This window comes from Phocoena phocoena, chromosome 11, assembly GCF_963924675.1.
Source record: "Phocoena phocoena chromosome 11, mPhoPho1.1, whole genome shotgun sequence".
Classification (NCBI taxonomy): Eukaryota; Metazoa; Chordata; class Mammalia; order Artiodactyla; family Phocoenidae; genus Phocoena; species Phocoena phocoena.
Window position 1 is genome coordinate 24,601,502 of NC_089229.1, and position 26,662 is coordinate 24,628,163.

At 39.4% G+C, this 26,662-nt stretch overlaps 1 protein-coding gene across 2 annotated transcripts in view; it reads right to left on the bottom strand.

Annotated features, from left to right (window-relative positions):
• CFAP54 (cilia and flagella associated protein 54) overlaps positions 1-26,662 on the bottom strand; it is a 297,839-nt gene that overhangs the window by 187,323 nt on the left and 83,854 nt on the right. For both annotated transcript variants that reach the window (XM_065887671.1, XM_065887669.1), the window contains exons 23-28: positions 20,315-20,451; positions 17,224-17,371; positions 15,352-15,507; positions 10,488-10,607; positions 2,171-2,299; positions 429-543 (exon numbers count right to left, since the gene is read on the bottom strand). In XM_065887671.1, coding sequence (XP_065743743.1) covers positions 429-543; positions 2,171-2,299; positions 10,488-10,607; positions 15,352-15,507; positions 17,224-17,371; positions 20,315-20,451 — 805 coding nt within the window. The remainder of the gene's footprint in view (positions 1-428; positions 544-2,170; positions 2,300-10,487; positions 10,608-15,351; positions 15,508-17,223; positions 17,372-20,314; positions 20,452-26,662) is intronic.

The window sequence follows — 26,662 nt, forward strand, 5'->3', positions numbered from 1 at the left end:
TCGCAGCTGGGGAGAATGCAGGGAGAATGGTGTGCTATGCATCTCTGGACAAAGGCCAGGGGTGTCACTCCACATCCACAATGCCTAGGACAGTCCCCCACAGCAAAGTACTATCTGGCCAAAATTGGCAATAGTGTTGAAGCTGAGAAACCCTGCCTTAGAATGAGAAGATTTAGGCTCAAATCCAAGTCAGCTATGTAATGCTAAATAAATCACTTAATCTTTATGAGCCACATCTGTAAAAAGTGGTTAGCAATCCCTTATTAACAAAGTATGGTTAGGATTAATGACACAATGTAAAAGCACTGCATAAACCTTAAAGGGTTTACCAAATGCTAATCTCATCCTAATCCTTTTAACAAAATATTTTCTATTTTAAACAGCAAAATGCTAAACAGAATTATACAGAAAGAAAAAAAAAACACTACATTGCTTTGTCAATTTGAGTAGGCGTGTCTCCAATAAACCCAGGTGTTCATTTATTTTTTCAGGTAATAATATCTGCTGTGGCTTCTTAGTCTTGGAAGACTTCTTGGAAGAACCCTAGAAACATTGGTTAAATGTCAGAACGTACTTCAACATGTTTCAAGAATTGTCATTTTCAAATAATATTCTTTAAATTATGTTTCATACTTGGTAGACCAAACTATGAATCTACATGGTAAAATGTATTAATAATTAATAATAAGCCATTGTAGCCTAACTAAATGCCAGACACAGTATTGTTTTATGGATGTTAACCAAAATATTTCTTCTCTTCCCTCTCCCTTTTTCCTAGTAACTTCTGCTCCCCTAAACAGCTCCCCCCAATACACACACCATTCTGAGAGCAGTTGAGGGTATATCTCTAAAAATCCTCAAAAGAAAATGCTCTCAGAAATGTATCCCTTTCTCCTTTTTTTCCTTTCTTTTTCCCAGAGGGAGCTTCTTTACAAGGAAGCTAATTGCTTTTGCTGCTTTGCCTTTCATTGCACATAACAGGATCAGCAATTAGTGGACTAAGAATTGGCGGGTATGAGCTCAGGCTCCCCACCATGCTTTCATCTGTCTGAGCCTGAGAATGGACTGGTTAATGTCTCCTCTTCTCCAAAAAAATAGACCTCCCAAGCTCTTTTAGGCTTAAAGGGACCCTGAATGGTTATAATGACTTCTGACTCCCATAAAGTAGGTATTAGGTTCTCAGTCCCTACAGTCTTAGTCTGAAAGAAGTATCACAACCTTCTGCTGGACTAGAGGCTCCAAGGAAAGGGGCAAGGGGTCCTGTCCTACCATGATGTGAAGGGACAGAGCCCTGAGTCAAGGCCTGGGTGACATAAAGGGTCTGGCTGATGGACTCTTGAGTGGACAACACTTGGTGAAAAAAAAAAACGCTCAAGTTGCTTTCAGCTTAATCAAAACCTTCTCTAGACAACCCTCCCCCCAACAAATGTAGTATGGCTAAAAATATTCATCCAGTGGGGTTTTTTTAAGCTTTTGCAACATATAATAGAGAGAGAAATGGAGCTACTCCAACTGAAACAGGCTTGGGGGTAACAGTTTCTACCCTGGCCCCAGTCACAGAAGGGGCGTCAAGTACTGTAGCTCCTAATGCTCCTCAGAAACCTGATAAACTAAGCAGTACTTCAAGATTTGATCTACAAAATCATTTAGCCACATAGTTTCAAGAAAAGGCAATAAAATAAGATTCTAGTAAGACCCATGCTAGGGAGGCAGATATTAAAAAGTTGTCTCTAACATTACCAGCCTCATAAAGGAGACAACTGAGGTGTCACAGGGAGTTTAGGAAATCTACTTTGAACAGAGTGAAAAGCTCTGACGTGTATTTTCTGCATTCAGTGACCCACTCAGAATAATAAAAATCTTCAGTCTGGGAGAGACTGTGGAGGGCTTTCAGTCCAATGTCCAACTGGGTGTAGGAAGCTCTCTATCAACACCTAACTGATCATCAGTACGTGTGACAGGGGGCTATTAAGTATTCTAGCACGGATACCTTTTCATTTTCTTGATAATAATTAAAAGGAAAAAAAGCTCTTCACATATTCGCTTTCTTTTATGTAAATACAACAAATTAAAAATTGATCAATTTTCTAACATGTTCACTAATACTACATGACCTCTTAGAAAATTCAGCTAAATATACCTTTAAAGATGAAACACAAAGAACAATTACCTCCTCTGGCATTTCTTCTTGGTCAGTAACACCAAACAGAGATTTGCACCCTGATGTGATGTCCAACATCTTTTTTCCATAATTTATAATCATTACTGCCAGGTCATATTCCTTCCATGAACGCAGAATCTAATTTAAAATATTTATTAATTATCTCTGTTGGAAACTCAAGTCTATTTTCAAGAGTCATGTATCAACTTCCATAAATTAAAAAGTCTCATGTTTTGGATATAACTCCCCTGTTTCTGTTAAGAAAACTGTAAGCTTACCTCCAGATCATATTTCCCTAGAATTAAAACTGCATGATTTCACTATTTTAAATAAAGGACAAAACCAGGAATCTCATCAGTAATGAATTCTCCATATCTCTGGGACATACAGCCATACCTCTTTTGGTATAGTAAGTTAACTATGAAAAAACATTTCCACTTAAAAGATCCATGCTAAAACAAAATCATTCTTAAAGGTCACATAACCACCACTTCTTGTCTTGAGTTGTCTTCTTTGTGAAATGGCACAATTACTGACCTCATGATGTCTTGGGGGCATTTATAGCAGTAAATGATTTACAAGATGTTCTGGCAGTAAACTAGGCTGGAGGTCAGCTGGTTTTGGCAGGTTCTCCATGAGCCGTAGGGGAAGCACACACTGACTCACGAGAAGGGGCCCGCTCTGCCACTTTCGTCCACGCTCCTGGTTATGAACTGTTATCTGGCCTCCTCTAGCCTGGCCCTTACCTACCTCTCCAGTGTCATCTTCCACTATTCATCTCCTTGCACTTTAAGCTTACAAAATATTAAGCCGAGTATAAATCCTGCTACTCACCATGGTATCAGGACTTCATGCCTTCCTACAGCTGAGGCCTTTCCCAGAACAGCTTTCCCACCTGATTTATATAGCTTTACTTGGTCATTAAAACCTGGGCTCTAGCACTAACTCCAGGAAAGCTTCCCTGGCCAGCAATCTGATTTGCATAGACCCTGCTCTAGTGAAAGAGCCCATAAAGGGGACGTATTCACCGTAAATCCCCAGGACAATACTCTCAGGGTATAAATAAGTTTGTATGAATTTATCTGTAGGTGTATTCTGTTAAGCTGAATAGGTTAGTATTTAAGATAAGTAACAACTATTACTTCCCAGGCAGGGAAAGAATATATAAGGTGGCTGAAAAACAGTGAGGGGCTGCTTGAAGCTCATGAGACCTACACCTAATGCAAATGCTAAGAACTGGAAATATTTCTGTAGGACCAGGGCAATGGTGTTAAATGTTGACTGTGGGACAGAATGTAGAAAGGAAAACAGTGAAACAAATTTTGCCAAGGTAGGTGTGGTTAGGTCAAGCAGGGCTTTGAATGCTAGGCAAAACTGTCCAGTCTCGTTGTAAAACTGATAAGAGAGGAAACAAGTTTTGTTATTAGAAAACAGAAGTGAGCTAACGTTTGCTCCCCATTCACCTTTGCTTTCCAACATATTTGGTTTATACAGCACTGTGCAATCTTTTCTCCTTGTTTTAACATGCCAGTGGAAAATACTTAAATGAGAATGAATTTTTCCAAACAAAAGAAAAACAGAGAACCAATTCTACTTAACATACCAAATGGTGAACAGAAATTTTTTAAATGTGCCAGATGTTTGGCATAATAAAAATTTTAACAATGCCAGTGGAAAACACTAAATGAGAATGAATTTTTCCAAACAAAAGAAAAACAGAGAACCAATTGTATTTAACATACCAAATGGTGAATAGAATTTTTTTAAATGTGCCAGATGTTTGGCATAATAAATTTTTTAACAATGCGAAAATAATCAAATATTTAAGATGACATGTCTCAGAAGTGGTACTTTATTTGGAATTCTGGCAGCTTTCAGAAAAAAATACTGCTCCTTAAAGAAGAAAGATTGAACCATCCAGAACGATTACCAATTTTTAAAACAGAACAGAGAAAAGAAACAGGGCCGTTTGACTAATTGGGCTTTACATGTCCTAAGAGAAAATCTCTGTAAAAATATGTTTATATCAAATGAATGCCTCAAATCTGGGATTCAGGGGTAGTCAGGCTTCTGGGTCTATTGGTCAGGCTGGAGAAAACTTCTGAAATGACAATTCTCAGAGTATCAATTTGGGACAGAACCAGCTCTAGCATCAAATCCTGACATTAACATATAGTGTGTTGGCCAAAAAGTTCTTTGGGGTTTTGCCTTAACACCTCACAGAAAACCCAAACGAACTTTTTTGGCCAATTCAATATACTTTAAAGAAAATGTCCAGAACATTCAGGGTCATTTCTACAATAATGTCCAGAGGATCTCAAAATGATTCCTCAGGCGGGGGAAAGGGGCTGGAGTCACAGGTGGCGGTCAAGAAATACAGAGCCAGCCGCAAACTGCTGTGGGAGAAAAACCACAGGCAGCTGAGAGAGGAGGCATGCGAATTTCGTGGAGGACCTCAGCCTCCACGCGGCCCCAAACGCTGGGTGGAAACCCTGCTTATTCTAGGTCAGCACTCTCTCCCGTCTCCCACGGGGGCTGTTACACAAACATCTTCTCACATCTCTGAAGCCCACCCTTACTCTCCACCTCCCCACTCTCTGCAAATGACCTTGCTTCCTTTCCAGAGAGCAGTGCAGGGGAACTGGCGTATCTGCTGTCCCCAAACACACCTACACGCCCATGCGTAAGGATAATCATCCTCCTCCTGTGAGAGAGGAGAGGCAGATGTCCTGTCCAAGCTGACCCCACACGTGCCCGGATCCCGCTGCTGGGACCCTGGTCTAGGGGCCACCTCTCCTCTCCTCCATCCTTATCCCTTCCCTCTCCTGACTCCTCCCCATTAACGGTCATATACGGAGTGCCTGTGTAAGCAGGACTGGTTTTTTGGTTGGCTGGTTGGTTGGCTGTTTAGTTGGTTTTTAGCAGGAGAAGTTACTATTGGCAAGTTACAAGCAACGAGCTGCCTTGGAATAAAGTTTCTTTGTTCTGGAAGAAACACTGCAGCAGCCACGGTTAGTTATTTAAATGTAAGGTGAACAGCTGCCCAGTGCCCTGGAAAGACAGTGTAACCCGGTATTTTCTTATTTGAAAATGACACCCCTGTCCTGGAAATACTCATTGATGGAAGAGTTTGGGGGGAAAGGGGGAGGTGAGGCCAAGCAGATGAATATATTCTAAAGAAAAGTAACCTTGGAAGGTGCCCTTTTAGCCCAGGATTACACTAATTGATGTATGTGTGTGACTGAGCAGTGGGAATGGAAAGGGATCCTTTGGATTGTGTGGGACCCCTGCTTTCAACAGTTACCCCCTTGTGACAATGACAGAACTAATAGCACCAGAAAGATTCTTAAGGTTGGGGAGGGGTTAGGAATAATAAAACACCTTTGGACTAATCACCTTTCCAATTCTTCCTCTTGCCTAGTGGAAGCCGGATGGGACCCGTGGACTAACAACACCCTTGAGATTCTTAAGACAATTCTCTTCTTTTCTTACTCTACACATTGACCCCGGGTGATACCATCTATCTCTGTTGCTTCAGTTGAGCCCGTATACTAATGACTCCGTTGTCTTTACGTATATTTGGCCTCTCCTGAACTTCAAGCCTATAGGTCCAATTATATAATGTCCACCTCTCTGGATATCCTGTATGCCCCCAAATTCAATATATTCAAAACTCATTATCTTTTCCCCCTTTCCCACCCAGGGTTCAACAAATTGCATTGTACCCACCCAACTGCCCAGATAGCTGGATTACTGTGGACTCTTCCCTCTCCCTCCTTGATCCCCCCCTACTCAATTCTATCTCATAAATAACTTTTGAATCCTTTCAATTCTATCTCTCACTTTTTCCACACTAGTTTAGTTCATCACCTCTCGCCTTCTAACTCATTTCCTGCCTTGGATCTTATCCCCCTCTAATTATTAGCTGTTGTGCAACGAGAATAATTTCTTTTTTCTAAAATGCAAATCTCATTACGTCATTCCCAGGTTTGAAACCCTTGAATGGCTTCTCTCTGACCTCATTAGATGGCCATTCATCATCTGGTACTTGTTCACTGTTCCACTTTTTAAGGTGACTGAAATATTTAATCATATCTTCCATAATTAAAAATAAATCTGATCCTTCTTTTCCCAAACTGTGAAATTATTTCCTATTTTCTCATTGATTACTGCCTGAGGCAATCAATGTTAATAATCCTGCAACTGCTGTATTTTTAAAAAATAAATGCCTTTAAGCTTTGTCTATAGTGTCTTATCATTAAAAAAAAAGTATTTTTAAATTATCGTGTCATCTATTTATCTATTTTTGTGTGTGTATCTTTTGAATTTTGTGCCCTGTTGAGAAAGGTCTCCCCTGATTTCAAGGCAATCCAAATATCCTCAAATCCATCTGGACTTCATTTTGTTTACAGTATGAGGTAGGGCTCTGGCGTTATTTTCAAATGAAGAGTCAGTTATATCACCACCTTTTATTGATAAATTATCATTTTCTCAATGAATATAAATGCCATCTTTGTCTTATATTAAGTTCTTCCTGTAGACCCGGAGCCAGCTCTTCCTGGAGTCTCTATTTTATTCCACTGATCTATTTGCTCGTTACTGTGTTAAGACCATTTTTTATTGAAGTGGCCTTGGTAAATTTTAATACCTACTGAGAATTTCTAAGTAACACTAATCAGTTTCAAAGAAACCTCACTAGGATTCTGATTAAAACTGCAATGCATGGAAATATTATTTTAGGAAAGATTTATATAGCTATGACAGTAAGCCTTCCTATTCAGGAACTTGGTGTGGCCTGCCATATGTGCAGATCTTATTTTGTGTCCTTCAGTAAGATTTCACATTTCTTTTATTTAGGTTCTTTAACATTTTGTTAAGTTTAAAATAGTGTGTATTATAAGTGGTATATATTTCCCCTGTCCATTCTAACTGGCTACTACTCATATTAAAAATAAAAACAATAAGAAAAACATTTTTAAAAACCCAACTTATCAGTTTGTGTCTTACATAACTTTATAACTTCTTATAAATTCTTATACCATTTTATAAATTCTTTTTAATTCTAGTAATCTTTTACTAGATTTTCATGGGTTTTTGAAACCTCTACAATTACAAATTATGCTTTTCTAATATTATAAAATTATTTCATACCCTTATCTATTTCATCAGACCAGATCTCTACAAATAATGAATCACATTATTAAGAGTCAGTATCTCCTGTGCCTGATTTTAAGGAAACAGCTTCAAAAATTTGCCGTTTAGTATGATATTTGCTAAAAATTTTTGGTAAATGTCTTTATCATTATGCAATAACTTCCTTCCCTTCCTAACCTATTTAAAAGTTTTATTAGGAAAAGTTGCTGAGTGTTATCAAACGCCTTTGTAGCATTTTTCATATAACCTAATTGTTTTTCTCCTTTAATTTGCTGTTGTAAACAATTCAAGTTTTGTTTTCATTCAGACTTCACCTTTAATACTTGACAATGAGACTGCCCTAAGACCAGAAGGTGCCAGATGCCATCCAGGAGCGACTGGAAGGACACTACATAATGCCTCTCTTTGTCCTGATTAATGTTTTGGACACTGAATTCTGCTTTTTCAAATATGAAAATTGCCACTCTTCCTTCATTTTTGTTTGCATTTTCCCAGTATCTTTGTCTATTTATTTTTCAAATTGCTTGTTATCTTGTTTTACAAGTGTTTCTTCAAATAATACACATTTGAATCTGCCTTTTCAGCCCATCTGACAGTCTCTGTCTCCTGAGTTCTTTCACGCTTAGGGAAGTAATTAATGTACTTGGTTTTATTCCTTCCATCTTAAGTACAATCTCACTTTCCTTCTTCTTACTTTGGCTGAATTAGCCATTTTTCATCCCTGTCATTTTTTCCTGTTCCTTTTTCCTCCCTGTCATTCCTCTGTTTGCTTTTCTTTCCTGTCAATTTTGAAGTCCTACTGTGCTTTTAAAGATCAGCTCATGCCTACATATTCCTGAGTCATCTTTAAATATATATATTCCATCAAAAGAAAATAATAATGTTATACAATATGTGGAGACTTCCCTGGTGGCACAGTGGTTAAGAATCTGCCTGCAAATGCAGGGGACACGGGTTCGAGCCCTGGTTCAGGAAGATCCCACATGCCGCGGAGCAACTAAGCCCATGCGCCACAACTACTGAGCCTGCAGCTCTAGAGCCCATGAACCACAACTATCTGAGCCCACGTGCCACAACTACTGAACCCCGCACGCCTAGAGCCCGTGCTCCGCAACAAGAGAAGCCACCGCAATGAGAGGTCCGCATACCACAACGAAGAGTAGCCCCCGCTCGCCACAACTAGAGAAAGCCCGCGCGCAGCAACGAAGACCCGACGCAGTCAAAATAAATAAATTAATTAATTAATTAAAAAAAATAATGTTATACAACATGTAGTTTTATACTATATGTATTTTTAACACACACGCACCATGCATCTATAGCTGCTCACGCCTCCCTCAACCCCAAACAGGATAGAAGCTTCACTTCTAGGTTACTGTTAAGTTTTTCTTTCAAGGATGACTCTTGACTATTTCAAAAGTCCCTACTTAGCATTTATATTACAAAGTCCTAGTCACATCATTATTATCTATTTAACTTTAATAATACATATATTGCAAGATTCGATGCTCCCATTATTCCTCTCCTTTTTGTCTTTCCCTATCTTGGGATTTCTGTTCTGAACCAACTGTCATTTGATAGAGTATTTCCCCAAGTGTTGTCCTCAGATAAGTACATGGACAGAATACTTTTTAAATGCCTGCACTTCTGAAAATGTTTATTTTGCCCTGACAAATGAATGATATCTTTTCCTGGTTAGTAATTTTGGGGCCTTAGTCTTCTTCCCTCAGGATTCTATAAATGCTGCTCCAGGAATTTAACTGTTAGTGTTGCTGATTTAAAAAGTCTGAAGCTAATTGATTCTCTTTCCATTGCAAATAAATAATCTGTTCTTTGGGTCTCAAAACTTTAAGATTCGTCCTTATCCTTGGACTCCAGGAATTTCACCAACATGTGTCTACACATATATTCTTACATTAATCCTGCCTGGGACTCAGAAAGATGATTACTTCTCTACTTATTTATTTTCTACCTCCAGACTCCTTTGTTTCATGTTATGACTTCTGGATCTGTCTTGTGAATTTATCTCTAGATAATTCTATTCTACATTGTCGGGTATTTCTTGAGCTTCCAGATGTGACTCGAGAAGTATCATAATCATAATCTTTACCTATTTTTTAATCAAAAATTAAATTTGTTGTATATGAAAGCTGTTAAGAGTAAATCCTGAGTTCTCATCACAAGAAAAAAAAATTTTTCTATTTCTTTAATTTTGTATCTATAGGAGATGATGCATGTTCACTAAATTTACTGTGGTAATCACCTCATGATGTATGTAAATCAAGTCATTATGTTGTACACCTTAAACTTACACAGTGCCGTATGCCAGTTATATCTCAGTAAAACCGGAAGAAAAAAATAAATTTGTTCTGATTGCATTGCTTGAAAGGTTTCTTTTTCTTAAGTCATCTCTGATCCTTTTCAACAGGGTGAGGGTAAATAATACAATTATTCTAGTGTTTGGCCTCTTCCCTTAAGTGAGTTGTTATTTTTCTTCCTGCTAAAGGCTTATGCTCCCTCAGCATCTACACAGACCAGGTCACAGATGTCTCTCCAAGAGCGGCAAACCAGTGAGTGACGGAAGGAATATGATTTTCTGCTCCTGAGGTCAGGCCAGGAGCCTGAACTGCCAGCAAACCATGACCTTTTTGCTAAGGTAGAGGGTAGAGGCTTCTCTGTTGCCAGACCTCCACAGAAGCAAACTTAAGTCCCATCCTATCAGCCCATCCATGCAGTATTCTTCCAGATCACTGCCAAATCAGAAAGGTTCTGGGAAGACTACATAACACAGGTAGGCAAATATGGCCCTTCTTTGAAGAGATTCGCTGGATTCAGTCAACCAAAGCCCTTGAAGAAACACACAATGCTGGCCTTTGAGCCAAGCAGTGAGGATACATAAGCCTACACCTCTCTGCCCCTGGTATCTTGTTCTTTCTTGATTCTAGAACGAACGAGGTCCCATAAAATGTCTTCTTTCAGCTCCCTCTCCCTGGCCTAAGATAGGCCCTTCCAGACTTTACCAACTAGCCTGCTCAGGCTACTTTGGAACTAAAATGTTTCGGGGGTATTATTTTTCAAAGTATTCTAATTACTGTGATTACAAGTAGCTTAACTTGCTAAACCATTACGGCTCCTAAGTTCCATGACACTAGACAAAGAATGAGATAAATACCTTTGTTATGTAGAAGATACAACAAGCTATCATGTGCTGTACACTTTCAAAGCTCGCAATATGTTTCTTTGAGTGAATATTCGGTAGTCCTTGCAAAACCTCAACACACTTTATCAAGATCTGAAATATAGAAGCACAATGGTTTTTGTTGAAAACGATCATCCTTACTCATTGAAAAATGCTCTATTCAAATCATGAAGGTTTTAAGCCATCAAATTTTATTGTTTTTAATAATTACGGTTAAATTGATTATGCATATAAAGAAGTGTACCCGGAGATAAAACTGATAAATTCAATTTTCAGATGAGTCCTGCATCTAAAGTAACTTGAAAACTAGTGGAGAGGATAAAATAAATATACAAATAAATAAAACAAAGCTCATTTTGACAAGTGCCATAGGCAGAATGTTACATGTATACAAGAAACTAAAGATCACATTCAGGCTTAGGAGGACTTTGAAAAACCACATGGAGAAAGATGTACCATATTAAATATACAGTGATATGGGTACTTGAAATAATAGTTTCCTTTAAAATTAAAACCAAGCACTCATATCCCAGGAAATCAATTAATATTGGCACTTACTTCCTTAACTACTCTTCGTATTATGTGATCCCAAATTTGATCCAGAGCTAGACAATTAAGTTTAGCTTTCAATACTGCCTCACAGCTCTGAGCAATATTACTATCAGAAAAGCAGAGCTGACACTGCATCAATCTATTCATCATTCAGATTATTCCAAAAGACAAATTAATATATGGAGGTTGGTCCTTTGTGGGCATATTAATTGCTTCAAGCCACCATTCTAACAATATTATTACTGTTGTTACAGAACACTTATGCATTTTTTTTAATGCTGCTTTAATTCCTCCCCTCCACCATCACCCTCTCCCACCCTACCGTACCATATCCCCAAATTGTGTTAACAACCTAGTAGCTCTGTAGTCTTCTCTAGGCTCACGTAATTATGCGCGCGCGTGCGTGTGTGTGTGTGTGTGTATATATATATATGGAGGGTTAATGCTATTTTACAAAATGATATTTATACACACCCTTCTGAACTATGCATCTCCCCTTCAAGCATGTCTTGTGAAAAATCCCTCCAAGTCTACAGGTACACCTCTAATTCATCATTTCTAATGGTTACATAATATTATTTAGTGTGAACCAATCATAATTTATTCAGCCATTTCCAGATTCTTCCTGTTGCACAGTTTTAAGGTTGATGTTTTACAATCTGGCAGTACTGGCCATCCTCCTGTTACTGCATGTCCTCTTTGTCTCCCGCTTTTTTGCCACCATCAAGAATGCCACATGGGCTTCCCTGGTGGCGCAGTGGTTGGGAGTCTGCCTGCCAATGCAGGGGGCACGGGTTCATGCCCCGGTCCGGGAGGATCCCGCGTGCCGCGGGGCCGCTGAGCCTGCGTGCCCAGAGCCTGTGCTCCGCAGCAGGAGAGGCCACAACAGTGAGAAGCCCGTGAACCGGAAAAAAAAAAAAGAATGCCACAATAAACATGCTTATACAGGGAATTCCCTGGTGGTCCAGTGGTTAGGACTTAGCGCTTTCACTGCCATGGCCTGGGTTCAATCCCCCCGTTGGGGAACTAATATCCCACAAGCAGTGTGGCGTGGATACACAAAAACAACAACAGAAAAAACACCCTTATACAAGCTCAGTTGCCAAAATGAGTGGCAAGTGAGGTGCCAGCTTTGAGATGATACCCAGCGAGAGTGAGGCACCGTCCTCCAGGGCCCAGTATATACTCTAAATCAGTGACCCTTATGTGGTACTGTGTTCCCAGCAGGTAGAACACATGGAACCAACGGGTGGAACTAGGGGTGATTTTAATCTATGGGATAAATTGCTAATAAAGGGACAGCTGTGTTGGGTAAATGTAATTTTTAATTTACTAAAATCTTACTCTATGGTAAAAATTACGAGCAGAGGAATTTGTATGTTAGGTATATTTGCTTTTAATTTTACTTAAATTATATTCAGTTTAATTAAAATTAAGATTGCTTTACCAAATTTCAAAGCCAATAAAATTCACATTTCTCCCACCAATGAAAGGGAATGTCTTTGCCCCACATTCTCACCAGCAATAGGAGTTACAGATCTTTTCAACTCTGCTAGTGATATCATATTACTGATTTAATGTGCATTTCTATGGATATTCAGAATTTGAGTATCTTTTCATATGTTTTTTGGCTACTTGAATTTGCTCTCCTGTAAACTGCCTATTATTATCCTGTGCCCATTTTTTATTAGTTACTGTCAATTTGTAAGACTTTTTGTTATATATATTTACCCTCATCAGTGCTACTTTTCCCAGATCCCTAAATTATCTGCTATCTTTGTTATGGTCCCTTTCGTCACACGTGGGTTGCCATAAATATAGTCAAATGTGTCTTATCTTTCTTGTTATTTCCAAGAGTTCTATCTTGGTTAGAAAGTGTTTCCCAACCCTCGGTTGCATATGTAATCTCTTGGGTTTTTTTTTTTCCTAAAAGTTTTGGCTTTCTTTTACATCTAAGTCTTTAATACATCTGGACTTTCTATGTATGGTACAAAACAGGGGTCAAATCCTACTTTCTTTCAAAGGAATATCCAAATGTTTCACCACCATTTACTAAAAATATCCATTATCTTCCCACTGAAGTGGAATGCCAATTCCATCATATATTACATTCTCATCCAAAGTGAGGCCTATTTCTGGAATCTCTCCTTTGTTCCACTCATCTTTTCCTGCTCTGAATAATACAATTTATTTTGAAACTCCTTTCCTAAGGTCTTCCTCATAGCTACAACCCACTTTCTGAGTTAAAGGCACCCTGAAGCAGTGGGATCCTGGAGAATGACCGGGAACTACCCTGAACTCAGCCACCTAAGCATCAATTGCAGACGCTGTTCCCCGGGGGCTGTCTTTGCTGGAGCACACTAAAAGGGGAGCCTCGATGTGGCTGATGTTGTCTTTTCTATCCCATTGGACAGAAGTAATCTCCGATGGGGAAGAAGTATCAGAAGGAGTTCCCAGTCACACTGGGCAGACAAGAACATACATTTAGAGTCTTGCCACAGGGCAATGATAACTCTCCCACCCTCTGACCTAATATTTTATGAAAGAACCTGAACTTTCTGGACACGTCTCAAAATAAAACATTAGACCGCCATCAAAAAGCCATGTTAATTGAACCTAATAAACAAGAAATGGCAAATACATTGCAGATGTGAGATGCATGTCCTCCAGAGGGTAGAAATAAACCCTAAGAAGAGTCAGGGGCCTGACACATGAATGAAATGTCTGGGCCATGCTGAGACACTCCCTCCAAAGTAGGTCTGACATCTGGAATCTCTCACCTCTAAGAAGACAGGACAATGCCAGGGAAATGCTTTTGGGGTCCCGAGGAAGCATATTCCACATTCTGGAACACTGCTCTGATCCACTCACAAGTGACATGGAACTGCCAGCTATGAGTCTAGATTTTGGATTTTGGAGGCAGATCTCTTCAATAGCTGAACTATTGAGTTGGCCAAAAAGTCTGTTTGGTTTTAAATAAAAATAAGACACATTTTTCATTTTCACCAAGAACTTTATTGAACAACGAATTTATTAACCAAATGAACTTTGTGGCCAACCCAATACTTACTAGGTGGGGGGCATGTGAGAGAAGCAGGCATGTCTATGCTCCAGTTTAGCCCCTCCAAGGGGAATATTTGTTAAGTTACTGAAGCTCTCGGGTTAGTTTCCTCAGTAGTGAATTAAACACTTTATACTTTGCATGAGTTCACTCGTATCTTCTTGATTCTCAAAATCGGAGTCAACGAGGACGGTGACAGCCAACGATGGTGATAACAACGACTTCGTGTAAGTATGAGCAGTCCGACCTTACTTCTCTCATGGCTTCCTGTGGTCGGCAGCATTCTGAGACAGTCCTCGAGATTCTGCCCCCGGTGTACAAGCCCTGTATAATCCCTTCTCCTTGAGGGCAAGTAGGACCTGTGATGGGATGCTTGCTCTCATCACTACATTACATTATGTAAGACTCCTCGTGCATCTTAGAGGATACTCCCCTGCTGGCCTGAAAGGAGCAAACTGCCATGTGGTGGAGAAGGCCATGTGGCAGGGCACTGGTAGCCAGCCCTTCAGAACTGAGGACCGCATCACACAGCCACAAGGAAATGAATTCTCTCAACAACCAATGAGTCTGGAAGAGAACCCAGAGGCTCAGGTGGGATCACAGCTCTGACCAACGCCTTGATTTTAGCCTGATGAGAGACCCTGATCAGAAGATCCAGACAACCTGTATCCAGCCTCCTGACCTACAGAGACTATGAGATAGTAAATGGGTGTTGTTTTGAGCCACTGAGTTTATAGTGATTTGTTAGGAAGCATAGACAACTAATATAATCCCTTCAGCCAGGTCCCACCTACCCTTTTTCCAAAAATTCCAACTCCACCACAGAGACATCAAGTCTTTTTTCTCCTGGGTCATCCATCAGTTTTTCCCCCTAGATGATGGCTTTAACAATATGCTCTGAATAAATATTGTTGTTTCTAACATTACAAGAACATAAAAATTGAAATAACTTAAAAAACCTAGAAAAGTATATTGCCAATATTTAAATATGGACAGCAATGGGACTGACTTTTCAGGGAAACACATCTTAAGTCCTTATTTCTATTCGCCCAGATATACAATTTAAATTATTAAAACGTTTTTCAGTTAACTCATGAAATTTCATAATACTTGCTCTTGACCTATTTGTACTTTCTAAGGACACATTGCTTTTTCTTTTCCAAAATGCATTATTGAGTTTCCTTTGTAAAATACCCTTATCTGGGTGGAAAAAAATACCCTTACCCGTACAACAGGTACCAAAACAATACTGTGATAGATGATAGGAGCAAGGAGGCCATAACATTGAGTAACAGCTTGAAGGGCATAACTGGAATCATTTAGGTAGTTGCTCAGTTCCAATGCCACTAATACTCTCTCACATTCAATTAGTCTAGCAATCTGTAAAGGAACAGGTATTGTTACTCAAGTTGAACATCAGGTACTTAACTCATGTGTCTCTAATGAGAAGAAAGGATAGGAAATGTGATCCTTGTGGCTTAACAATAACAGGAAGGTTGATATAAAGAAAAACCTAAATTCAGGAACAACTCTAACTCCCCAATAATGCTACATATGGATGACACGATCTTAGAATTAAACTTTAGAATTTTTTATAAATTACAATACAAATACCACTAGTGACAGAAAAGGAACCAATCTTTTTTAATTGGTAAGATAAAATCTTGGCTATAGTTTAGGGGAAAAAAAATCTAGCTTTTTCAAAAACATAAACTATAACAAATAATAATTAAAATATAATATTGCTGTAATATTGGTCCTACATGATTAACAGTGTCTTATTTCCCTCCTGGATTTGTGAGAAAATGGTAAATTTACTCTAGACAAAACTAAATCTTCTATTATACTTCTGCTACTTTAAAAAAAAAAAAAAGGTAAGTTTTCAATAGACCAAACTAATCTTCTTGTTATACTTCTGCTACTTAAAGTAAAATGTAAAGTTAGGCTTTGTGTGATTAAACGCCACTTAAAAAGAGTAAGAATGCTATCTTATTCCTTATTTCTCTTTCTTGGAGAAAGATTTCATTATTTGTCTGTATACACACACAAGATTATGAACACAGAAAACAGTATGAGTGGTAACCAGAAATTTCCACACAGCAAATTATTATTAGAATGGTAGTCTAGCATTTTGGAATTCACTTAAGTACTTAAACATTGTCCTTATTTTCAGACTAGATTAGGAAAAAAAGAAACTAAATGCAATGTAGTAGGAACAGGTAGATGGCTGTGAATGTTTGGGCTCTACAAGACTGTGAACTTGTCTTAGGCAAAGAATCATGTTTTTTTCACTTTCATATCCACAGAAACTGGCACAGTCTCATGTAACAAGTTATTGGTTAATTAATTAATGAATAAGTGGATGATAGGAAAAAGCAACGGTAAAAGAAAAAAAAAATAAGGCAAAAGTCTCCATATACCTAAGGTGAGTAAAGAAGAGAGAAAAAGAAGAGTGAACCTCAATCTAGATTGAAAAAAACAATGTAGGATTGTTACTAAAAGCAAGAGCATTGTAAGCTTGCTGATGTATGAAGAGCAATGTTTATAAGCACCCTGAGAACCTATCAATAAGAGGTAAGTTAAATTCTGCCTCTGCACAGGAAGGCAATATTATAATTTTAAAGAATGTGGCAGACGGATATGTACCAACATGAAAATATGTCCAAGATATATTATGAAAAGTGTTTAAAAGGCAAATTTCAGAACAGCAAGTAGATCATGATTCCATTTTTGTAAATAACATATTTGTCTATGCATACTTTTAAAAATTGGAGAAATCACATGAAAACAATAATGTAGTATTCTTAGGGGCAATAGGATTACAACGGGTTTCACTTTATACTTTATACATTTTTGGATATCTGAATTGATACTACTTTTATTCAGGAAAAATATATATAAATTGAAAAGAAGGGAAAAACACCATGAACTCCAGCCTGTGAAACCTACATACAATATCAAATAAACCAGCACAATCATGCAAAGGCCTCTCAGTCCATTCACAAGCCAGGATATGCAATCCCCAAAGAACATAAACTTGAAACATCAACAAACACAGGGAAATCAGCACATGTGCAATCACTTTAATTCACTTACTTGTTGAGAGGGGAAAATCTCATTGCCTTTAATATTATCACAGAAAAGATTTTCTTCTTTAATTTTAATGTCACTTGTTACAAAAATATTTCTAAGAAAAAGATATAAGAGAATTGAAGAACTCTCTGCCAAAATATCTGAATGTAATCTGCAAAAAGAAGTAAATGATGTTACAGGTATAAATTGATTTAGCATGTGAACTCGACTTTTTAGATTGATTTGTTCTTAATACCGACACAATGATCCCAAGACAGCAGCAAAAGTTTATGGAACAAAAGTTTGTGGAACAGTTACTCTTGCACAGCTGTTTAAACTGAAATTAAAAACTATTCTTAACAAGCTCACAACTAAGAAAATTAAGCTGTTGACATATTATGTCATGGATACATAAAAATAACTACTGGCAAAGTTTTCTGGTTCTGATATATAAAGTTCTATTCTATCAATATAATGAAATCGCTATAGATATTCAGAAGTTTGGGAAATAGGTCCAATATTTCAATCAATAAACTTTCTGAAAGTGAGGGTTATTTATAGCAAAATCAGCCACGGTTAAAGAGAGGTAGAGACAGAGAGATTTGGGGTGGGGCGGTGGAGGGGCAGAGTTACTTCTAATTATCTTTTCTAAATCACAGTCAACAGTGCCAACCACTGGCAAAACCGTGAAATCTGTAGCCTTCCTTCTTTGTTTCCATAGTCCCTTCCTTGCCCTTAAGCCTTACTTGGTGACAAACCCTCTCTCCTAAGCTTCAAGTCCCTCCACTCTCCATACCCTCTATCCCTATAAAACGGGAAAGGATCTGACATCAGTAATTCACACCTGAAGACGATCTGTTTCACCACCACGTTAAACTCCGAAATTGTCTTTGCCCAGAGACTTTTAGTTCTCCCGCTTCTGCAACTCATATACTAAACTTTCTTTGTCCTCGCCACGACCATGAGTACCTAGACATACACAGTGAGTCCAGACTATCGCCTCCCCCTGGCTCTGTTTCCTCCCCTACCCAGCTCGGGCTCTGGTCAGTCATTTCCATTCAGATTCTGCACCCCTTATTTTATGCAATAATCAACTTGCCTGACCTTGCATAGATGACACCGTTCGACTTTTCTATCCCTGCCACAATGGTCAATCAATTATTCACTTATTCATTCTCCTTATTCCTTTTATTTTCCCCACTCAAGCTAGCATTTGCTCAACACCTACCATGACACTATTCTAGGCCCTGGGGTATAAAGATGAATCAAATGTAGCCCTCAGCCATAAGGAATGGGTCTCTACTACAACGCATGTTACATAACATCAACTGAGTCATTAGTGATTCTCAGCAATACTTCCGTTTATCCCTGATGTCTCCTTGTTCATATTCCCCACAGGAAATGATCTGAACCCCCTGTTCCCCATCCCATGTGCTCTGATATCCTCCTAGCTCTATCACCATATATCCTCAGGCTCTCCCTCTCCGCTGGCTCCCTTCTCTCCCTCCTCCAAAGTTCTTTCCTTAAGCCCGCCTTCCCCCTCAAGCCTCTGCCCGCTTTCCTCTTATGTTTACCACCAAACTTCACAGGAGTAGTCTTTTCTTGTTACTATTCTCCATTTTCATTTATTCCTTAGCCAATTGCAAAACGTTTCTGGCCCATCACGGCACAAAAATGGCTCTCTTCAACTTACCAATGTCTTCCTAATTGCCAACTCTAAAAGCCTCTTCTCAGTTTTCATCCTACCCAACATCTCTGCAGCATTTTCTTGAGCAACTGCCCTGCCTGACCTTGCACTAGGATATAATACTGCTGGCCAGTCCCTCCGTGGTGACGTTCTCACTTCCCTTGGCAATGCACTTTCCTGGACTTTCACTTCCAGAACTGATCCTTTTCAATTTCCTTCCTTGGTTCCAACTCCTGCTTCTGCCTCTTAAATGTAAGCAATGCCCAGGGTTCAAGTCCAGCCTTCCACCTTTTCTGCTAAACAGTCATTCCCTGGGTGATATCACTCATTGTCAAAATTTCAATGATGACCTCAATGGACAGTTTATATTTCCATGTCTCTAGCCTTGACCTCTCTCCTGAGTGTGAGCACTAAATATCCAACTACCTACTGGACATATATCTACAAAGACGTCCTGCTGGAAAAACTGAACTCCAAATATCCCCAAATTCATTCTCTTCCTCCAAAAACTTATTCCACATCTCAGGTTCCCTTAGTAAACCTCAGAGGCTTCCCATCACTGGAAATGCCAGTCAACTTTCACTCCTTCCTCTTATCCCCATGAATCACATAAAATCTTCCAGACCTGTCTCTTCCTCTGAAATCCCTCTCAAATCCATCCCCCATAGCACTGAGCATTCTTGTACATAGTAAACACCAAGTCTACGTTTGTTTAATTGAATGGAATTATACGTTTATGTGAATAAGCGTTACCAATGCCTTGCCTCATCCAGCATTTGCATTTTTAAGCTTATTGTCTTTGACTGAGGGGTGAAGGATTTGTCTTATTAATTTCAGGCATTAACAAGCAGGTAAAAGAGACTGTTGTTGAACATGTTGAGATGGGCTGAAATTACACCAATGCTCATTTCTGATGCTGCTTTTAGACTCTGGTTTCTTAAGGAAAAATGGCAAAGGATGGCCTGTGGCTTTATATGGCTTCTGCAGGCCTATTTTCAGTTGATGGTCTAATCCTGGGAGCCTCCTCAAGCAAAGGAAAAGCCTTCTTACCCCAAGAGTCCATCCATCAGACCCTAACCTTAACCTCAACCTGACCTTGCTCTGTTACAAAGGTCCCCAATGCATATTCGTGTTTTCTAGTATATAACTGACATTACTTTGGTTAGTATTTGGTATTTTTTTCCATAACCTCATTACCTTATATTCAGAATGTATCCATATGCTTCCAGTGTTTTTTTCTGATTCTAAGAAAGAAGTTTCTAACAAGGGCTCAAGCCTTTGGAATATACACACTTACTAAAATACTTATGGAAATAGTTTTACATGGACCATCTTAATATGAAATTGAAAATAAATTAATTCTAGGCTTCACAGCCAGCATCTATATTTTCAATAAAATTAATATTTTAAAAGAATATTTCGAATTACCTTCTCTGTGTAACAGTCATTATATTGCTTAAACTAATAATGGACTGGTCATCCTGAAGTGGTGAAGCGACAAAATAATCCCAAACTGGGGAGAAAACGTTCTTAGACAATTCATAGTTACCAATCTGATAGGCGACCTGCAGCAGAAAGCACATTACCTTAAGCATTACTTGAATTTGTGAAATGTGTGTTTTAAACAAGAATTCTGAGAAGGTCCTATCGCACACTAATTTCATACAAAGTTATTCACATTTGCTGTTCCGCTCTACGGGGCCACAGCAAGGTAACGACAGCCACTGGCAAGGGAGACAGACACATTTTGAAATCTCTTTTATTTCTAAATTGTGTGGAAATTTGAAACTCTGTAAGGATGTTTCGAATGCTCATAAGCAAAACAAAGATCACATCTGAGCCAAATTAATTTCATTCCCATCTATCTCGGCAGTGCACTCCATTTACTACAGACACTGTTCTAATGAACAATCTGTTCCAAAAGAAACAATCAGATTTCTCAAACCCAAAATAATGAGATATACTTCATTCTCCTCTGGTTCTGACGCTTTCCGAGCTACTGTGCAACAAAGGGTTCACAGCTGAAAAGAGTGAGGAGTAAAAGAGAGACGCTTCCAAGAAGCCATCCTGTGTTTTAAGTTTAACACGTTCAACATTCAGCAAAATAACCGATTTCACTGGTAAAACCTAGAAGCTCAGGAGAAAAATAAAGTCATCACCTTACCTATCTCTTTGAGTAGAACATAGTTCTTTAAATACATCTCTAAAAATCACTCTATACAAATATGTATAACAACATAAAATCGTACCACGAGTTATGTGCTGCTTCAAATCCTTAGTGGAAGCAGGTAGGATGTAAAGTACCAATAAATACATTAAATTAAGTATGCAGATGACATGTTGCTAGACTGTATTCCACACAAGGGAATAACTTACAGGGCCAGAACTTTTAAAATCTGCCACGTCAGTACTCATAATCAACCAACCGGTAAACTTTTATGAAGTTTCTACTCTGTGCTAAGCACTGTAGATTCTTCAAAGCTTAAAACGATCTCATGCGCCATGAGACTGTAATCAAGTCACAGACGTAAAACACATGAATCACAGAAAAACTGCAGATAACAACATCATAATTGTGGAGACTTAGAAAAGGAGAAATGAAGGCTATAAGGAGGAATCAGGGCTTGAGGTGAACCCCAAGGCAGGGATAAAGTTCAGATGGGCACAGTTTAGACAGAAACTCAAAAAGGCCCCATAATGGAAATTGCCACAGTGCCTTTGAGACTGGAAAGACAGGTCAGAATGTCAAGAAAACTAGGCAGTATGACTGGTTAGGTAAAGTGGGACATGATTTCAGAAAGCCTTGAAAATCAGGTGGAAGTATTTAAAGATGTCAAGTACTGGACCAAGCACTTTACCAGCAATGCTGTGTTGACTCCTCATTGACCTCTATGACCATCCCTGTTTTTCAGATGAAGACACTGGGGCATTGACAAGTTGAATAATTTGTACAGAGCCTGATAATCAGTAAAAACAATAGTAGAGCCAAGACTTAGTGTGACAGATGAGGTCCTTCTCTGGGCCAAAGTGGTCAAATGAAAAAGTTGGGCTAAGTGGTCACTAAAACACCATTATAATTCTAAGATCTACTGCGGAAAATGGTAACAGGTGATGTGTAAGGGAGTTGGTGAAACTATAACTGAATGCTCTTTCCTTTTAAAATATAGCCTTTTAAAAACAGTGTTATTTCTGGGTCACTTTGCTGTACAGTAGAAATTAGTGCAACACTGCAAATCAACTACACTTCAATTAAAAAAAAGAGGGAAATGTAAAAATGTTATTCAGTCAGTGGACATTGCAAAACAAGAAAAGATGCCATGATAAAACTAAGGTCTATAAATTCATGAGTCTGTGTGGGCTAACAGAGAAGTGCTGTGATAATCAGCCAGTTCAAAGATGGTTAACTAGTAGTCACCCGTAGGACCGACGTTAGAAGGAGTGAGGTTAAAATGAGAAAGAAGCACTAAACGACTAATGAGACAATTAAGCACAGGAGAGACCTCCTCCTCGGTACATGACCTTCACACTTGGCTTCTACAACACATTCCTTTTCAGCTGCCTTGGCAAGCTCCTCCTCTTTTCCCCTCTCTCATTCTGTTAGCATGCCCCAGGGCTCAGTCTCTGGATCTCTCCTCTCCTCCTGTCTGCACTCCTTTCCTTGGTGCTGTCATCCAGCCCCATGGCTTTAGTTGTCACATGACTACTCTCAAATCCCTGTGCTGCCCAGCCCTCTCTCCCAAACTCCAGATTCATACATCTAGCTGACTACTCAAAAATTCTCTCCGAATATCTAACAAACATCTGACCTTAACACGTCCCAAACTGCATTTCTGATCTCCCCCCGCCCCAAATCTGTACTACTCACACCCTTCCCCAACTCATCTGAGGTCATGTCTGTCCTTCCAGTTAGTCAGCTCAATTCCTTAGAGTCATCTTGTATTTTTCTCTGTCCATTGTTTCCATCAGGAACTCGTGTTAACTCCTCCTTCAAAACATATCCAGAATCTGGCCGCTTCTCACCACATCAACTACTATCACACTCGCCGAGCCACCCGCACCTCTCACTGGTTTACGGCAGTAGGTAGCTCCCTCTGCTTCTACTCTCACCCCCTCGTGGTGTACGCACCACACAGCAGCTCGGGTGAACCTCGGAAATAGAAGTCACGTTCCGCCATCCTATTACATCAAACCCTCTCCAGCGGCTGCCCGTTTCACCCCAGGTGAAAGCCAAACTTATTACCATGGCCTGGAATCCTTGTAATGATCTGCTCTCTCACCCACCCACTCACCTTTTACCTCCCTAAACAATCCTTTTGGCCCCTCTGCTCCAGTCATTCTGGTCTCCTTGCTGTTTATATTATACCAGGTGCACTTCTGGAATCCTTCAGGCTTTTGTTCTAGCTCCTTCTGTGGAATGCTCTTCCTCCAGAGAGCCACTCCCTCACCTCCTTCAAGTCTCTGCTCAAATCTCATCTTCCAGATGATGCCTTCTCAGACCACCCTACTTAATACTGTACTCTACCTTCCTTTCCCCCAGTTCACATTTCCAATTCCTCTGACCATACTCTACATTTTCCTTCCATAGAACTTACCTTCTAATATACTAGATAGTTTACTCCTTTACTGTGGTCATCGTTTATTACTTACCTCTCACCACGGCATTTTGCTCACTTCGCTTAGAACAGTGGTTCTCAAAGTATGGTCCCTGGACCATCAGCATCTGCAACACCTAGGAACTTGTTATAAATGCAAAATTCTCAGGCCCTACCCCAGACCTGGTGAATCATAAACTCTGGTGGTGGGACCAGCAATCTGTTTAACCAGCACTGCAGATCATTCTGATACAAGTTTTAGAATCACTAGCCTAGAGCAATGCCTGGCACAGAGTAAGCACTCAATAATAAGGTGTTAAATGAACTTAAAAATCCTCTTTTCCTGATAATTTCCCCCTACCTACAGAAGAGGACAGCCAGCAACGGTACTATACAATAGCATGATTGACTGGCCCAGGCCGAGGGCCTGATCCAGGCTGGGTGTTTTATAGCCTCCCCCTGCAAAGCAGGATGGACCCCCTACACACACCCGAAGTTTGGTCCTGATGTTAAGGCTGATGACACTACATGCACCAGGAGAATCTGAGAGAAAGTTTATTATTCACACAAGGGCCTCCCAGGGAGAGTCCCTTGGGCAGGCAGAGGCAGGTCTGGGATGGCTTCGGGCAGAGCAGAAGGAATGGGTTGGGCTTTGATTAGTGGCTGGAGGATAGGACTGGGTGAAAGTTCCTGCCAGTTGGGACGTTTAAATTTCCTGCAGGCACCAAAGGAGAAGGTGAACTCATAGACCTCCCTATCAGCCTGCTCAGATGTGGGGCTACGGGAAAAAAGAAGGCTGAGGTTTAAAAACAAGTCAAGAGCCAAACATTAAAAATGAGTTCAGACTCTTTCTTACATTGGGTGAGCCAATCAGAGTCTCTTTTTCAGGAATTTGGAATCAAGATTAGAACACAGCTAGCCGGTTCCTGTATATGACTGTAACTGAGGAATACACAAAAAAGTTCAGGGGCTGCTATTTTCCCCCCGAGATGGAAAAGAAAAGAAAGGAAAGTCAATATTTAAAAAGAAAAAGAAAGCAGATGTAGAGAGAGCCAGAGGTATGAGACTTGGAGCTGCCTGGACTTTGCAGCCTTCCCAGGGCCAGGCTGCATTCCCCCAAGCAAGGCTTTCTTGCAATCAGGGTCTTAGCTGAAACCATACGTCAAAATTATCTAAACAAGGGTTACTGTTGTGGTGATGAGATTGATTTAAAAAAAGGGCTTCCCTGGTGGCGCGGTGGTTGGGAGTCCGCCTGCCGATGCAGGGGTCACGGGTTCGTGCCCCAGTCCGGGAGGATCCCACGTGCCGCGGAGCGGCTGGGCCCGTGGGCCATGGCCGCTGGGCCTGCGCGTCCGGAGCCTGTGCTCCGCAGCGGGAGAGGCCACAACAGTGAGAGGCCCACGTAACGCAAAAAAAAAAAAAACAGTTCAAAGGAAGAAGAAATGATACCTAGCATAGAACCTGGCACAAAGCAGACACTGAATTCATCAATAAACAGACGAGCAGAGAGGGTGGTAATGTTCAGAAAGAGGATAAGAGGGAAAAGAAGATTTGAACCTTCTTAATGAGATTTTTAAATGGGGATGACTACCTTTTACCTGGTAGCCCTATTTTTTTTTGAATGGTCATAGACAAAAGGCAAACCTCTATTAATAAAAGAGTTCCAATGAATTCATACATGAATTGGGAAAAAAAGGTGTGAATTTTAGTTTCCTTTCTCCTGCCACCAGCATCAAACTCTACTGCCCATACTGATCATCATGACCAGCAGGGCAGCACCAACCCAGGCAGAGAATAGATGGGAGCGATGTGGGCTCTAGAAGGATTTGGCACATGTTAGATGGTGAACACATGACTTCCCTGGAACCTGGACAGATCAATAGAAAGGCATGAGCTTGTTCAAATGTCAGGCTTACCATCTACTACCAGAGCAACCTTGGGTAAATTATCAATACTTAACATCCCTAAGACACCCCTTCTGGAATAAAATGGGATTGGCAGAAGAAGGGTTAAATTAATCTGTTTCCTCAACTTGAAATGAAAGTAATAATACCACCTCATAGAGTTACTGTAATCAATGGAATAATGAATCTTAAAATGTCTATCACACAGTTTTTTAACAAATGATATTCCTCACTTCCTCATCTCAGCAAGCCATTGTGCCCACTCACTATTTGATTTAGTAGTTCAATAATCCAGCAGTATGTGGCATTTGGTCTTGTATTCATTTTACAGATAGGGAAATTGAGACCAAGCAGTTCGCCTCAAATCCTAAAATCCTGCTCACAGATTTCTAGCTGTCTATATTTTATATCACATTATCGAGCCATTTCCAACTTAAAAGGGAATAATAAAAAGAAATGAGCCTATAAAGAGGTGGAAATTGGATTATATCCGTAGAAAATATATAATTCATAAAGTTTCCTCAAAAAATTTTCCAGATAGCCTAAACTAGTTTTCTACATTAACGGAAAATCCAGTAAAGATTCACCTGACTTTACTATTGTTTATAGAAAAATGTTTAGTCAAAGTACAACCTAAAACACCAAACCAAGTTAATCACAGGCATTTAGTGAAGTAACTCCATATTTTACTATAAAATTTTTATAATATTTTTTTAAAATAGAATTATCCTGAAACTAAAAACTAACCACTCTCATGAAAAATTGTAATTTTTCACTGCAATTCCAAAAGAAAGGTACCTTTTCCTGATAAAACTTGAAAGCTTAAACTCAAATTTTAAATTAAGGAGGAAATTTTATGAGGAAATTCTGCTTTAGCCACTTAACATGATGAGAGAGAATGCTCATAAACTGTCATAAATGAACTACAGTACTGCAAATACAGTATCAGTAAAGAAACACAGGTCATTACTTTATGACACTTCTCATTATCCTAGCAGTATAGCTTGGACTTCCTTTTATTAACTTTCAATGAAAGTTCTGCCAAATAAAGCTCAAGAGTCAAACCACTCCCTGGAGAAAAATTAGACCTTGATGAAATATTCGGTCCCTCACTCTGAAATAACTCCATCACTGCAAATTAGGAAATATATTAGATTCCAAAGAAATCAAAACATCAGAAAACCATGAGCCAATATGACATGCTAAACCAATGCCAGACAAATCCTAGCAATTCTCTCAATTAAATTTTCTTTGAAAAATATGATAATATAAAATTCCAG